General features: G+C 34.8%; 2 protein-coding genes across 3 annotated transcripts in view; one reads left to right on the top strand and one right to left on the bottom strand.

Moving 5' to 3' along the window:
• LOC134846152 (aminopeptidase Q-like) overlaps positions 1-16,674 on the top strand; it is a gene marked incomplete at its 3' end in the record, with an annotated part of 68,611 nt that overhangs the window by 21,568 nt on the left and 30,369 nt on the right.
• Positions 8,819-15,881, bottom strand: LOC134856831 (chymotrypsin-1-like). 2 transcript variants are annotated; one of them, XM_063873119.1, is made up of 5 exons: positions 15,530-15,881; positions 12,886-12,973; positions 12,462-12,638; positions 10,223-10,312; positions 8,819-9,098 (listed from the first exon to the last, which is right to left on the bottom strand). In XM_063873119.1, exons 1-5 carry the CDS (start codon positions 15,798-15,800, stop codon positions 8,897-8,899), a joined length of 828 nt encoding a protein of 275 aa, XP_063729189.1. In that variant the 5' UTR covers positions 15,801-15,881; the 3' UTR covers positions 8,819-8,896. The 2 variants fall into 2 exon arrangements, with proteins under 2 accessions (XP_063729189.1, XP_063729190.1); XM_063873120.1 differs by having other exon boundaries at positions 8,819-9,095.

Raw genomic sequence — 16,674 nt, 5'->3', positions numbered from 1 at the left:
GGCGCGCACTACCCTTTCAAAGTTATTATATTTTGGCGTCAGTCAGCCAAAAATGGATATCTCAAAATAGTACAAAAGAGGGACCCTTTGGGTCGGCAGGGGGTCGAATCCCTGAAGAAAAATGCAAGTACCCCCGCCCCCTCCACCCCTAAATCCGCCCCGGGTCGTAAGAAATATGTGAATCATAAATTACTTCAAAAGTAGATGAGGCAAATTCATAACTCGCATGATTTTTGTTAACGCGAACTATCAGTTTTAATTAATAACTAGACAAGAATCTATGACGTTTGATTTTTCATTGTGCAAGGGCGCCGTACATCATTTAGGGTTTGAATGACACACTGATAATGAGGTTTATGATAAATCAAAATTTTTGCAGACGTGCCTCATAATTCAGAAAGCTATGTTATACAGTCACGAGACAAAGAAGTTGAAACTTTTGGATTTTAGCAAAAAAAATGAACGAATTGTTTCACATTTTTGTCGTTTTCTGCAACTAATCAAAATAGAAGGAGAAAATTTGACAAATGCTTGACAAAAATGTTTGAAGGCGTTTGTTTTGAAGGTCTAAAATAGCCAGTATATCATAACTAGTTTGGATGGGTTCTTGGCGTGAAAACCACCTCACAAACAGTATAAAGAAGTTGAATTTATGGGCTTAACTTGGTTCGTAGGGAAGCTAATTAGCTTGACTTATTTTTATGCCGCCGAAAAATGACAGACAAAAGAACTGAAAAAGTTACTTCATTCAGCTTTAAAAAATGGTCGAATCTTTTTTGATGACACAGACATAAAAATTCTTGGGCGCTTGAACTAGAAGCTAGAAAGAATCCTGTGCATGGGTGGAATTAGTAATTTCCCCAAATATTTGCTGGAAAAAATCCTTTGTCGTCTTATTGGATCATAAGTGCCTATTTTTTCATATACATTTGCCTGTTTTTGGTCGCCGAACAAACTAACTGTTTCAATTTTTTGAATGTCATTTTTCGGCAAAATGAAGAGTAAGTCCAGCTCATCAGCTTCCTAAAGAACCAAATTGAGCCTATAAATTCAAAAGTTCCCTATACTCTTCGCGAAGTATCCAATGAAAGAGGCCGCTCTTTAAAACTAGTTATGATAAACTGGCTAATTTACGCCTTCAAATCAAAAGTTTTCATATTTTGGCTCTGTTTTTAGTTAGTTTCATCTAACATTTGTACCTTATTTCTTAAATAAATGCAGAGAAGCGACAAAGTGTCAAGAAACAATTCTTTTATTTGATCGTTGAATTCAAAAAATTGCAACTTTTATGTCTCCCGACTGAATCCTGTTTGACGCTCTATGTCAATTCAGTTTTTTTTTGTAACTTAACAAAAATTTACGCGTTCACTATGTCCATAATGGCCGCTTTTACCTCAAGGCTTCAACTACCTCGCTATTTGAAGGGTCGCTTCTCTTATTTTTTACGACATCCTATTTTGGCCGACCAACCAATCTTAATCTTTTCAAAAGACGCCTTTGGCGCCAAAATATGGTAACTTTGAAGAGTCACTAAAATTTTCAAAATTTTTTTCCCGTACCCCCTCTTTCTAAAACCAAGTGAACCAAAGCAAAGGACTATCTAATTTTTTGTAAATTTTTTTTTACCTCAAACATCAAACTTAGTGCTGAGTAAAAAGTTGGCATACATTTTAGTATTGTAGTTTTTAATTTTTGTTTTTAAAAGCTCTGCGATAAATAAGGCATAACATTTTTCGTTTAGAAGCTATGAACGTTTGCAAAACACGTAGATAAAAGCAAAACTTTGAGGTTTATTGTACTCGCGTAATCTATTTGGCATTAGGAATTTTTAAAATAAGTCTTCAATTGTAACGCCCGTAAACCTTTTCAAACTTTTGATTTTGAAATAACTATTAATTTTTATATTAAAAACTGGCTCTTCTTTCTCCCCTCCGAATCACGTAAGCAATCAATTTCATGGTGTAGCGAGGGAGGAATTTTACAAAATCAAGTATGAACGCCAAATGGGTTTGTCCCGCAAAAGTTAGCCGGCATGCCAGTTTTCGTAACAATCCGACAAAAAAACCAAAAAAAAACGTTTACAAAAACTCAGTGAAGTGCAAAGGAAAAAATTTAAAATCGATCATTTTTTTGAATTTTAAACCAATTTGTATATAGACAAATTAGCTAAATTTTTAAATTGGTGCAATAATGCAATCAGAATGCAAAACAGCAATAATGCAATCAGATCAAGTTAGTTTCTCATAAAATACTTCAAAATAATAATTTTTATTTCTACATAATTTTCAAATATTTGTAATAAGTGGTTTATAAATGCGACCACATGCAACTCAACTTAGTTTTCATCAAATAGTTGAAGTATTATTCATTATGAAACATGATTTTCAAATGTGTTACCACCTCGTTAGACATACACGTTACCGTCTGACAAAACTGAAAAATTGGCTGATAGTTTAATCAATAAAAATCCTTTCATTTTAAAATCTCTTTGGCTTTCTTTCAAAAACATGATATGAATAGTTTTCACAATATGAAAGCCTTATACGGTATAACATCAAATCGGTTTCTTTAAGATGAAATTTGCCAGCAATGAAAAAGGCTGCAAGTTTCAACAAACACTTAAATAAAAAGTTTTCTTAAGACTATCTAGGTTTTAGTTACTTTGAAATTTAAAAAAATTGGTTCTTTAAACCCTTTATCAAAAAGTGATAAAAACTGCTAAAATAATGATGATTCAAACTCATAATCGAATTCCCACTGAAGAAGCAATTGATGTAGAAAAAAACTTGTTTTTATAATTATAAAATCCTAAAACTAAAATGTTTTTTTTTGTTTCTTTTTTAACAGTTTTGAGACTCAGGTTCTAAAAGAAAAATTGATAAGCAATTCTTTTCTTTTTATTTGAGGTCAACTATAAAAAAAGTGATTTATTTGTTTTTCAATACATTGGGATATCTACTTAAACTGTTTTTTGTTAGACATACTGGAACGAAGATGGCAATCAAATTAGAAACGGGAAGCAAAAGGGATTTTAGACTCATGTTTTTAAACAGAAAACCTCATTAAATTCGAATCAACACATGCTTAAAAAATTGTTTTATCTCAAAACAAATAGAAAAAAAATGTTTATAAGTGAAAGAAAACGCATCTGTCGACCTGGGTTGTAAAAATCAGTTCTTTTATGCATAAATTATCCGTGCTAGAGTTTTAACAACAACAAAATTGATTGTTTATTACTGCCAAACTTTAATGGCTTCGACTCATTTTTAAGGCCAATTAAAAAGTTTTTGGTCGAAAAAGTGAGAAAATGATTAAGAAAAACGACGAGTTTTTTTCTTCATTTTTTCAAATTTTTTGTCATTTAATTTCACGAGATGCTGACTAAAGTTCAAAAAGATAATTTTAGCGTTTCGTATTGTAATAAAAAGACCAGTTGCTTATCAGTTTGAAATTATTTCATCCGCCGCTTACGCTCGAATTATCCCAGTTCGGCCAAATTAGCCATTTTCAAACCACCATAACTCGCAGAAAAAATGACAGTTGAACTTTGTTTTGTTTGAGTTCCGGACAACAAACTATTGTAGATGATATAATCTTTTTTGTACAGCATGTTTAGTTAAATTTCAAAAACTAACTAAATAAGATAGCTCAGGCATGAACGCGCGGTCACTTCAGAATAATTTAAAACGCTAACAACAGAAAAGGCTTGGAATATTAGTGCGGCGGACTAAAGATTTATTACTTGTAAAAGCCGTTGCGTGCAACTTGTTGCAGCATTCTTATAATAACTCTTTGTTTTTTAGCTGAAAATTTTTCTTTGAATAAATTTCATTTTTTTAGTCATGCAAATAGACTTACTTTTCTACTTTACAGCTTGTATGTTTTATTTTAAACAATTTTACTGATGTAAATTCTCCGACTATTTGCGAAGAAAATGACGAATGTTTGTGCACGGGGTGTTTTTTTTATCTCCAGATAAATTTCGACTTTTTAATTAGCAAGTTTTGGCGGAAGTGGTTTCATCGTCCAAAAGATAAAGTATTTTTCCTAGCTCAAATTTTATAAGATATGTAACCTGTGATCATTTTTCGTAAAATTATAGGGGTTTAAGTATTGCTAATTTTGCTAATTTGGGAAATTAAACGCTTGAAATATTTCGTGCTATTAACTTGTAAGCTGAAATTTAATCCGTCCTAATAAATTGTTCCAAATTGGAATGAGGCATGCTATTTGATCTATCTATAGCATGCCTCATTTCTACCACCAGCGGAGTTAGTGGGGGGGGGGGGGGGCGGATGCCCCCCTCTCCTCAGGGATTCGACCCCCTGTCGACCGACCCAAATTTTGAGATATCCAATTTTGGCTGACCGACCCCATAGATTTCTAAAAGCCCATTTGGCGCCAAAAAAAAAACTAATTCTAAGGGGGAGGGGGAGCGCGCGCCAAAAAAACGCAATTTTTTGGTAAAAATTTTCCAAAAACTGTTTAAAAACGCCATTTTTGGCCTCTTTTTCATAAATTATATTGCGGCGCAAAAAATTTGGTCAAAATGTTTTCCTAATAGTTATTCATTACGAAGTCAAACTGTGCTCTGGATTCCAGAGACAAGTTTTTAAGCATGCCAAAATTTTGTCGGAACGATCAAAAAAAATAAAAGAACAAAAGAAGAACAAAGGGAGCGTACTTGTTGCCGAACCCGCTTACAATTCACAAAACGCACAGTTTGGCCTCTTAATGATTTGCTCAGAAAATCACTTTGGTCGACCTAAAAAAATCCCCGAGTCAATTCTAGATCCGCCCCTGCTTTGTATTTTAAATAGCGTGTTTGAGGAGAATTAAAAAACACTTCAAAAATGTTGAAGTTTTTTCTTTTTTTAAAAGCGATTTTCTAAAAGCGAACGAAAACTACTCCACAGACCTTAAATTTCAGTCGAAACTTTCAAGGCTTCGCCTTGATACAAGAATTCTTGTTTATATTGTCACGCCTCACACAGGCCCATAATAAATTCGGAGTGAAATTTAGGCCTATATAAATTCAAAATGGTATAGGGATCAAAGTTGACGACTCAGGATCTTCAACATGATCAAACCTTGACCTTCAAAAATCTAACAAAAGTGGTTTCGATTTCATGTTTTATAAGAAATTCAAATTCGCTTAGCCTAAAAGCTATCTGTCCTGAGTAACAACAAGTTACATGTCAGATTTGTGTTTCCAGTTTTGCAAAATAACAGCAACTTGTGATATGCCAGGAATAAAACTTACTTTTCAAGCAGTGATTTGACAAATTGACTGAAATTTTCATAAAAAGTGCAGAAAAAATAGCTTTATTTTTTTTCAAATAAATTAGTTTTTACGCATTTTGTTCGCAAAGCATCTATAATGGAGTTTTTTGTGAACGTTTGCGCACTTTTACAAATGTTCTTTGAGTACAAAATTGAAAAATTTATAAGACAAATTTTGAAATTTTTGGGATGAAAAAATGTGCTAATAAAATCCGAGGAAGTTTTTTTTGGTGCAGAACGAAAAATTGTGTTGTCAAACATATTAGACATGCAGTGTCTGTGCATTGAAATTATATGACAAAAACTTTTTCAGACAGTCCATATATGGAATAGTATGTCTAGCTTATTTTCTATTTATGGGCGTCAACTCGGGCAATGAGGAGAATAAGAACTAAATTATAGCTGCTAAGCTATTTCTCAAAACTTCATAATCATAGATTTCCACAAGAGCAATCTTAAGTATTGCCGCGTTGACGCCCAATTCCGTTTTTACTCTCTAAGCCCATAATACCTTGAAAATTGCCTCTTACCCCCTCGATAAAATTTCACCTAATTTTTCCATCACAATGTAATCACTTCGCCCGAGGTGCGATTAAAACACACTCCGTTATGCAAATGAATGAGCTGTTAAACTTGCAGGTAGCTTCTTTTCATATTTCACGTTGTTTCTGTGTTCAGAAATGTAGGGATTGTGTGTTGTATTTATGCGATCGCTTTGTCAGAAAAAAAAACGAAACGGATTCTTTTAGGCAAGTTTATGGCTATGGGCATCTCTTTTCCATAGACTGACTTTTTCCTGGTCTGTAAATAAATAATAAATGAAAATAAATAAAGCGCAGTATCCTTTGATAAAAACATCATTAGATGGATACAGAGTTCAATACAATAGACCAACAGCGTTTCAAGTACCACGTTGCTTTTTTGATTGAAGACGCTTCGAAAATGAATTACAAGTTGGGGATTGGAATTGGACGGAAAAAGTCCCGCTGAGGTTCTAAAAAAGTCCATGACTTCTAATCAAATGTATTGTTATCTCTCATAGGAACCAAGATAATTGCAATTCGCTGGTTTAAGTTTGACGTTGATGAACAATTCTTATCTAATTTCGTTTCCAATTTCAGTTCAAATTATTTCAGAGAAGTCAATTAGATTGCAGAACACGTCATGAATTTGCATATAGAGGAATTGAGACTCCTTGATTGCTGATTTTTCATTTTCACATACCCACACAGACATAATTAGCCTCTCCGTATAGGGAAAAAGTCGCAGCAAGGGTTCCCAGAGCATGCTGCTTTCAATTTCAGGCAAAAAGTCGGCTTTGAAAAAAGAAATTGGGGGCAAATTTTTGGAAGATATTTGTTATTAGTATTAGACATTTGACTTTTTTTACTTCTCTGCCCTTTACCCCAACTTGACATATTTACAGAGTAGCCATTGATTTTGCGAAGTTTTATCTGTGGACCAAATGTGTTTCTCATGCAGTAGTCAACTCACATGCCCGGGTCCAGGTCCGCGACGTATTTCGCGACCGATATGTGTTGAAGAAATGTCCTTCGCACAATCAAAAAAGCTCACTTGCACTGATGTTTGAGTCGCAGTATAGCTAAAAATGGTCTTACAAAGTCGCGCTGTCGCAACTTGGGTCGCGCAAAACCGCGTTTGTTTCTCATGTTTCAGCCAAACTAAGTCGAACAAAGCCAAACAAAGTCTGATACAGTCGAACAAACACAAAACATGTCCGGTAAAGTCGGTGAAAGTCAAAAAAAATTGGACAGCGTTCGACTAAAAAAACATTACATACTTGGGTGGTGCACAGTCGAAGAAAGGCTTTTTTGTCACCTAAAACTGTGAAAAATTTTCTCGGTCGCGCAAAGTTATAGCGTGTGTATTGTGAGTCGGATAAGTTCGCGCAAACATTCATTGGTCTCGCAAAATTGCGGGGAAAAATGTTTGGTCGTGCAAATTTACAACATATGTTTTTGAGTCGCGCCAAGTCATGCAGAATTTTTTAAATTGCGTAAAAAACTTTCTGGTCGCGCAAAGTCGCAGTTTTTCTTTTTTGTGTGCCCTAAGTTGTGGCATATCTTTTTTACGTCGCAACCCGGGTTGACATCGCTGGGACAGTCATTCCTGGTTGAGAATTATATCATGATGAATCAGTGCTGCAGATCTACTGGTCACAGATAAGAGGCCATTGATCAGAGACTGAAACAACTATGCTTATTTCATTTAAATTGCAGCGCTGAATCATAGATAACTCATAGTGACAATGGCTATTCCGAAAATCAACGCTGATTTAGAGATAAATAATTGCTATGTCTCTGTTTCATCACTGCTTCAGCCATTAATCAGCGCTAATCCAGAGCTGGAACTTTCAGCGCTGGTTCAGAGATAACTCAGCCCTATATTCCCAAGTTTGTCTATGTTTCAGTTCTGATCATGGATAAGTGGCCGCTAATCAGGGTCTGCAGCAGCAATAATTATCTCGGTAAAGTCAACCCGGGAACGGTCGCGACTTAAGGCACAAATCTCGACCCGGGTGCCACCTCTGAAAATTGAAAAAAAGTTGAAATTATAAAAAAAAAACAGGAGGGGGGTGGTGGTGGAATGCATATTGATTTTTTGGTGTCGCTTTTAGAAAAAAGCAGGGACTAACAGTGCCAGATTTGATTTTTATCCTGAACTTTCAGCTGTCAAAATACACACACGGAAACACCCAAGTCAACTTTTTTGCCAATTTCTATACAAGATTAGAGAGATTTGATTAATTTATAAATAACACCTGACTCAGTAACGCTTCAAACAGAAGCAAAAGTGGAAAATTTTGCAAGAAAAATGCTTTTTCATGATATTTTGTGGTGTCCCACTCTTTAACCCTACGATATTTAAACCCCTCTATTTACACCCCCTATATCATAACCCCGTAACATGATAACCCCACAACAATTTAACCCCCTTTTAATGACGATAATTTGTTTCAAATTAAGTCCTTTTTATAAGTACAGGAGAAGTCCAATTAAGCTTACTAATTGAGGCCTGAAAAGCTAGTCTTAATTCACTTGATGCCTCTAGCATCTCAAAAATAATTGCATTTCGATTAGTTAGAGAAATAATCCCTCACTCACGCGTTTAAAACACAGATAACCTACATGGTGCTAATTGAAGGCAACAAAAGACGTTTGTGAGTTTTTAAAAAAATCATACTGCCTATTTCTTTAACCATTGTTATACCACTCTATCAGATCAGATATAATGTTTGAAGCGTCATTCCATTTTACTTTATCTTCGAAAGACAAACAAATGCTAGTGGTATCAGGCCACGAGTATTACCTTAAACGAAAAAACAAGACAACAACAAATTGGAACTGCTCAAAGTACCAAACCCATATATGCCGCGCAACAGCAATTACGGATGGAGAAAACTTTATTGAAACGAGGGGTCAACATAATCACGATATTTTCACGGGCAAACCTGATGCTCGACTAGTTTTGAAAAACATCAATGTTATTCCTCATACGGGAACTTTCACGGGAAAGAGTTTGACCAAGAAAAAATTATTGCTGTTGGCTCTTCAAAATTAAACTTTAGCGGTTGCTGTATCAAAAATACACGTCAGTTTGAGTGAGAGTGGATAGTTGTGACAATCCAGTCGTAGAAAAAAGGCACGTTTGCAAAATAGTGGGTGCCTATACAGTCTTCTTGCTCGTCTGGTTCATTTCCGGTGTAGCTGGACACTCCATATACACACATGGGACGGGTGGTCCTCTCGAAAAAACGGTACAAAGGGCCTCCGAAATCCCCCCGACATAAACTGCTGAAAACACAGAAATGTAGGGATTTTTGGGTTTTGAGTTTATCCTCATTTGCCTGTAATAGGTGATTATGGCCTATAACTTTCAACAAATTTCCCGCTTCTTTTCAATTGCAAAAAATGAGAGCAAGAAATTGTATGAGACATTAAGTTCTTAAAAATTGACTTTTTTTGATCTATTTATTTTGAGAGGTAGGGGAACGTAGGAGAGCTATATGCAGGAGAAGATTTGTTTTAAAGTTTTGCGCAGCATTTATCTTAACCTAACAACCTCCCCCCCCCCCCCCCTCACACACACACACACACACACACACCCACACACACACACACAAAGCAGAATCAGCATACCAAACCATTCTCGCAGTAAAATTGGCCAAATTTTTCATTTTTGGTATTTTTTAACAGGAATTCGGCATTTTTTTTTTAACAAGAAGCATTACGAAATTTCAGTTTCAGTTCAAATTTTTTATTACTTTTCTATTCAAAGCTGAAAAACATTATTTACAGAAATTAATTTTTTTTAAATTATAGCCACAAGATATGACTTTAAGAACATCAGATTAGAAATACAACTAGTGCAGGCGCGGATTTAGGAGGGGGGACGCTCCCCCATCAGCCATCAGAAATTCGACCAATTGCCGACCCAAAGGGTCCACCTTTGTACTATTTTGAGATATCCGTTTTGCCTGACGGACCCTACAACTTTTCTAAAGGCACCTTTGGTCAAAATTTTGCCTGCCGCGCAAAAAATTTGGCCAAAACAAAGTCTTTTTAGTGCTTTGGGGCTTTGGGAGAGCTCGGGAAATTAATTTGATCGACCAAAAAAAGGTCCACGAAATTTTCGACAATTTTTTGAAAATACGCCCCCCCCCCCCACACTCGAGAAAATCCTAGATCCGCTCCTGAACTAAGGTACGAATTTCGGTAGGGGAGGGTATTGAGTTTTTTTAATAATTTTTCAAATTGCAAAAATGAAAGCTAGTCAGAAATTCTACGAGAAATCAAGTTTAAAATAAATATAATTAAAGTTATATTAAGTTATATTATAAATATAAGTTATTAATATAAACTTAAGTTATAAATATAATTGACCCATTAATATTTTTAGCATGAAGGACTATGCCTACCTGTCAGTTGAGATGCTGCTGGTACATATCTCATCCACCGGGCAGTAGTTTAAAAAAAAGCCTCCTTTCTCCTCCAACATGTATAGTTCTCTATCAGCCACTTTTCCTTCTACCCCGCCCCTCATCGTCTGAATTGAATAGTTACTATTCTTGATTGCTTACGCATGTTTATAGCCCTCTCCGTACGATAAAAAAATTATGTAAAATTTTACCTGTCATTATCATCTAAAACGATACAAGTCAATTGGAAAATATAACATCAGGAGTTTGATTTTTTAGAAGATCGTAGAAACTTGTTGTCATGGTTGTGGCGCAGAGACAATTCAGCCACAGACAATTCAGCCGATTTAAAATACAGACAATTCAGCCAAAAAAATTCAGACAATTCAGCCAAAGGCAATTCAGCTTATTTAGGTTAAAGAGACTAGATAAAAGAAAATTTTAAAACTTTTCTAATTTGATTAGAGTCCGAAGGCTTTCAACACTTTGACAAAGAAATTTGAAACGTCAAATAACAAATTTCAAAGATCAAAACAAACTTGCTATGCATAAAATTTTAAGATATATAAACATTGAAGGTACAAAGTTTTAAATACTTCTGTATATGGTCTCGATTGTAGTTGTTTGCGTTTTGAACAAGTTTCTCATTGGCGAGTGAATACTTTGGCCTCGGTTTTCTAATAACATCACCGGACATCAGTCTCTCTACTTTATTTCGGCATTTTTTGCTCATCTTTGAGACGTGTGATCAGCTTGGGGAGGGCGGGGTGCTTTGTCGACACGAATTTATTGAAGCTGCCATTCCATGCCTCCAATGCATTGTTCGTACGAGGTTCACCGCTGAACACCCGATTGAAAACGTTCCAATCGGCAATGTCAAATTTTGGTTTGATGCGTCTATTCCCTCGACAGGCACCAATATAGGTGTCTTCAAAATAGTCCGATAGACTCTGAAATTCCCCTGAGAGATCCTCTTTTCGGAGAGCCTCAAAAGTGAAATTAATCGGGAACGAATGCCAAGCAAATCAGTTTTTTGACATTCAGCCGAAACTCATCATCTTCCATGTACTTGCGCGTATAGGCGCAATTTGAGGGGCTCGGTAAATGAGCATGCTCGGTTTTTATGGTGAATTCTTGCTGTTCGTCCAAATAACTCAATTTCCAAATTGCTCTGCAATTTTCAAATGTACATTGTCATTTAATGAGACCGTTCTTAGGTTGGTTTTTTTCACGGTATCTATAACCATCAAGACAATGATGCTTTTTTCAGCGTTCAGATGTTACGAATTCCATTTTTACGACAACTTTTGCTAAAAGTGAAAGATTTAGAATGATTCAGATACTAATCAGTCAGTTGTTCATGCTAGTTGCTAATGAAGATTAATCAATGTTAATTGTGTAGATGGAAAATCTAACTGCAAAAAATAGGCGTTAAACGCGGTACTGGTTTCTGGTTGGACAATACTTTAATCGCAATTAGTTTATCTTTTAAAGAAGTTTAAGTTTCTAATTAGTTTCCACCATCTAAACAAATTACCTAAAAGGCGGTTGCACCCCGCCTAAGGTATGATAAGAAAATCAGCGTAACTGTCTCGCCAGTACGTGGCAGGGGTGGTCAACCCTTTAACTGAAATCCTTTTTGACCGCCTGTAAAACTGCCAATCTCGGTTCCACTTTTGCGTAAATTGGTTAACTTTTAAGTATTGTGCAGTTTTTTGTTGAGTTCGATTTTGCTGAGGTACTATTCTAAAATTGGAAACATAAGGAATTGCATAAAATTTTATTATGTTTAGGTACTTTTGTTTCTGTTAATTATATTTGTTTTATGTGCATTTGAAAGGAATTAATTATAAGTCCTTTAGTGAAAGCTTTGATGTTTTGCCGCATGTGAAAAATTTTTGCGCGCACGTTTAAAACTTTAAAACTGTCTGAATTTTCTTTGGCCGAATTGTCTCACTAATTTTGACTGAATTGTCTGAATTTGAAATTGGCTGAATTGTCTGTGACCGAATTGTCTGAACACCCATGGTTGTATCTTAAGTTAATTGGAGCTATCTAATGGGGTCTTTGATTGTATTTAAAAGCGCCTTCTATTGAGATGAATCGTAATTAAAAATGGTCTTAATAAAATTATTTCAACGCTAATTTTTTCCTGAAAGATTCATGCAAAACACAAAAATAATTTTTTTTAAATTAGAACCAGCATTTTCGGGTTTTGGAAAAGTGGCCTGCTTATTGCCTTAAAGTGACAGGCTCCATATTGTGGTCGCGGGACACAGTTCCCATGCCACAAGTTCCGAGCAGTTCGTTCTCTTTGGCATGCCAGCGACAGACGTCGAGGAAGTACATGTCTTCAGAAACGGATACTGGCTCGGCTAGTCTGAGTAGACCGACCGCCGACGCAAATGGATTGTCGCTAGATGTAGAAAATGGAAGATGTCTTATGATTTTGTTCACCTGGGGAGGGAGGGATGAGGGGGAGGGATGAGGGGGATTTCCAGTCCATCGAATAATGGACTCAATGCAAATTCTTAGGAAACCCAGTTGCTGTTAAAAAACAAGTGTCTTAAAACTTGTCATAATCATAATGAATATTCGAAGAAAAACAAGTCCGATCAGTTTGAAGTCAAAATGGGTTGTTATAAATCATGTTAGGGTCTTACCTGAAGCAGATTCTCTCTGTCACTGGTTGAATGGCTTTTGGTTTCAATCTATCTGTGAAATCTCCAATTTGCACTCCGACTCTTGTGACTGAAAATACACAATTCTACAGACTCTCACGAGTAATTGCAGTAGAAATATCAGCAAGGAAAAATAGCTAAATACAATTTTTACGAGTTATCCACCCATTGCTTCCAATAAACCACTAAAGTATGCGACCATTGAATCCATTGGTCAATTGAAAAGGTCAGTTAAAAACTTTTTGGCGTATTCTCTGTCACAAAATCTTCAAAAACCAGCTAATTTTTCTCCAGCTAAACAACTTAAGGACTGTTTTTTTTTGCAAAATGCTGCTCATTTGCACGAAAACCAATTAAATTTTCAGCAAAAAAATTCCAAAATAATTAACCCTACCAGCGAGGGATCTAAGATTTTCTTTGAGGGCGAAAATGTATTCGAACTTTTTTTAGGTTGACCAAATTGACTTCCCGAGTGCTGCCGATCCAGTGTAAAGCCTTTTTTTGATGAAACTTTCTGCGGTGCAGGCAATCTTTTGAAAAAAAACAGGTCAAATTGCGTTTTTTCGGCGCGCTCCCCTTCAAAATTAGAATATATTGGCACCAAAGGCGCAATTAAAAAACATTCAGGATTGGCACCGAAAATAAAGGTCGTGAAATTATACCAAATGGTCGACTCTTTGTTTGGTGAAAAAGTAACAAATTGCGACTGTGCAAGTAGCACAAAATCTTCCAGTCATTGTCAACAAAAAAGCTCCGAAATTTTTCGAAACTTCGAATTATCTTATTTTGTAAACTCGATAATTTTGTAAATCTGATAATCTGCACTGCATTTTACAAATCGAAAATATTTTTCTTAACTTTTTTTTGCGTCCTAATTAGCTACACTTTTTGATATTGTGAGCTTAATAATTGATTAATTTTTTAGTTCAAAATATGATCAGTTATAAAATTCACAGTACCAAAAAATGTAGCTTATTAGGACACAATTAGAAAGAAAAAAACTTTGAAAAATAATCACACAGTAATATATGTTCAAAGTTTCTTACAATTCTAACTAAAAAATTTTTGCTCTAATGTTCCGAGAAAACAACTGAATTGATCTCTGAAGTCATCCGAGAGCCCACACGAAAAATTTCTGACCGCCAATTGTGTCAGGTTTTGTGAAATTTGAAAAAAATAGTTATAAATTTTTACTTTAACTTTATAAAAAAAACTTCAAGCAGTATCTTTTCTGGCTTGAGGCTCTCGACTTAAGTTTTGCATTTCTCGGCCGTAAATCGGTATGTTTTGACTTTCTTGATAATGTTTTGATTTGTTTCGACTTTCTCAAACCAAGAGAAATTTGTTCTACTTCTTTCGACCCAGTTCAGATATTTCTCGACTTCTTCTTGCAAACTTAGGTATATTTCGACTGTATCAAGATTGTCGATCAAAAAAACTTATATTTGCGCGATTCAGCTCAAATGCATATCAAATTTCTTGACCAAAATTTTTTTAGAAATACGGTAGAAAAAAAAACAGATATCTAATTGGTAGCTAATTTAACAATAAAATTGTAATAGAAAGACTTTCTTGGCAAACAATTCCATTTAGTGATCGACCCGATCCCATCTTGGATTTTTGACTTGATTAAAAGTGTGTTTATGTGAAAATTTTTTATATAGGAAAACATATTAATTATTACAATTTTCTAGGGGCTCTTCGGGTCAAAAACTTTTACTTTATTTGGTTTAGAATTTTTTCACAAGTTCTAAAAATACCTAAAACACAAATTTACAAGCTTTTTTGCAAGCTTATTCTGCGTTCACGTACTACTAGCTGAAAATCAGACAGTCAAAAACCTGTTCAAACTTTTAGCTTAAGTTTTTTGCTATGATTTATAACTTTCTTGACAAAATCTCATTTCTTAATTTTTCGACATTATCTTTCATTTTTCTCGATGTATAATTCAACTTTCCGCTATCAATTAAAGCACATAAAAATAAAAATAAAATTATCATTGATTTTTTGAGTTGATGTTTCTTGGTAACATTTGACATAAAAAAGTTGAGTTTTAAATTTTTCAATGTTTGTTTAAACAATTACTCTCTAAATTCGATCTTAAATGATCCTAAGACTGATACTTGAAGTTATTAATTTCATTTTGAGGAAAGTTTATTTAGTCTTACGGCGGAACTATTTAGAGAAATTTGGAGGCTACCTTCTGAAACTTTTAAATTGTGGTAGTAAACTCTCGTCAATTAAATAATACTAATTATAAACTTCTGTCAAAGGATTCTTTTGAGTAGATGATTTTTGCAACATTTTGAATATAAAAATTAGTTACACTTTTTAAGAAAAAACTTAAGCACTATGCAGTACTCAACCCATGTTTCGACAGTGCTGGACTTCTTTGCAAATTTCACTTGTCAAAAAATTTTTTCTACTTTCTCTACTTATCATTATTTGATCATCATTGTTTGATGTTTTCGACCAAAATCGGTTGTTTCAACTTTCTCGAATGAATTGGCAAATATTTTACTTTCCTGTCGCAAAACTGCTTTTTCTCGACCATCTAAATTGAAGCTTATGTCGAGAACCTACATAGTCCTGAGTAACAGAAACAATTAGGATTTCGAACACTTACTTTTCGTGCCGCAGATGCATTCAGCTATAGTTAAAACCCAGTCTGGTCTGATAAGTGCACCTCCACATGTCTCATGAGTAGAAAAGTCACGAAAATTGTAAACTTGCACATAGAATGGCCTCATTGGACTTTTATGGCCCTTGATAATTGCTGATATAGGGGAAAAATTCAAAGTGTTGTTGCTGTTCTTAGTCTCAATCGGAATTGAAACTGAATTTGTTACCACATGACATACAAAAATCATTTGTATCGAATAAGTTTTCAAATTCATTTTCAGTAAATTTCAACGAGCCGCAGAAATTTTGATAGAATCGTTTTTGTTTCTGAAGAGATACAAAGTTTGACCTTCCTGGTCATATATAGAAGTATTGAAAAGAGCTGATGATAATTTATTTACTAACAAAGCTGGTCTGATCTAAACATAGTTAGCAAATATGGTTGAACTCTCTCTAACATTTCTTGCCCCGTTCGAGGTCGCGATGTTTATTATTTTCAAAGCTAAATTTTGCAAAGAGAAAAAAATCCAGTTACTGTTCATCGGGTTACGGTACGGAATGGTCCTACTACACTGCTTGAAAAAAATTGCAACAAATTTTTTAAAAAATATGAAAAAAGTCAAAAGTTATGTTATGTTTTTCTAAAAAGGCGATTGAATACGGTAAAAAGACGAATGTCTAATTGGTAGCTAATTTAGGAATAAAACTGTACTAGAAAAATTTTTCTGTCAGCCTTCTCGTAATTTATTCTGAAAAAAATGTAGACCAATTTTTCTCGAGAAAAAGACAATCAAAGCTGAAAAGACTTTGACGTCATAACGAGCATTGTTTGAGGTAGTCAAAATCGGACAAAAAAACAGGCCCTACGCCATAGTTATCTCCCATCCCTACGAGCAAAAATAAATTAGGATCATTGAAGCAGAATTCGAAGTCATTGCCAAAAAAAGAGTCTTAGCGCTGTTTCACATCTATTTTTGACCGACCAGTCTTAGAAATAACTTAATGTTCCACATATAAACTGATTTTGAGGAGCCTGCCGAAAAAAGCATATCTGAACCTGTGACATTAATGGCTTACAAATATGTCTCCAATTCTACCAAGAATAGTGCTTCATCAGAAAACAAGGCAAAAGTATTCCGTTATTGTTGA

This window comes from Symsagittifera roscoffensis, chromosome 1 (assembly GCF_963678635.1).
Source record: "Symsagittifera roscoffensis chromosome 1, txSymRosc1.1, whole genome shotgun sequence".
Classification (NCBI taxonomy): Eukaryota; Metazoa; Xenacoelomorpha; order Acoela; family Convolutidae; genus Symsagittifera; species Symsagittifera roscoffensis.
This window is presented reverse-complemented; position numbering and strand designations above follow the sequence as displayed.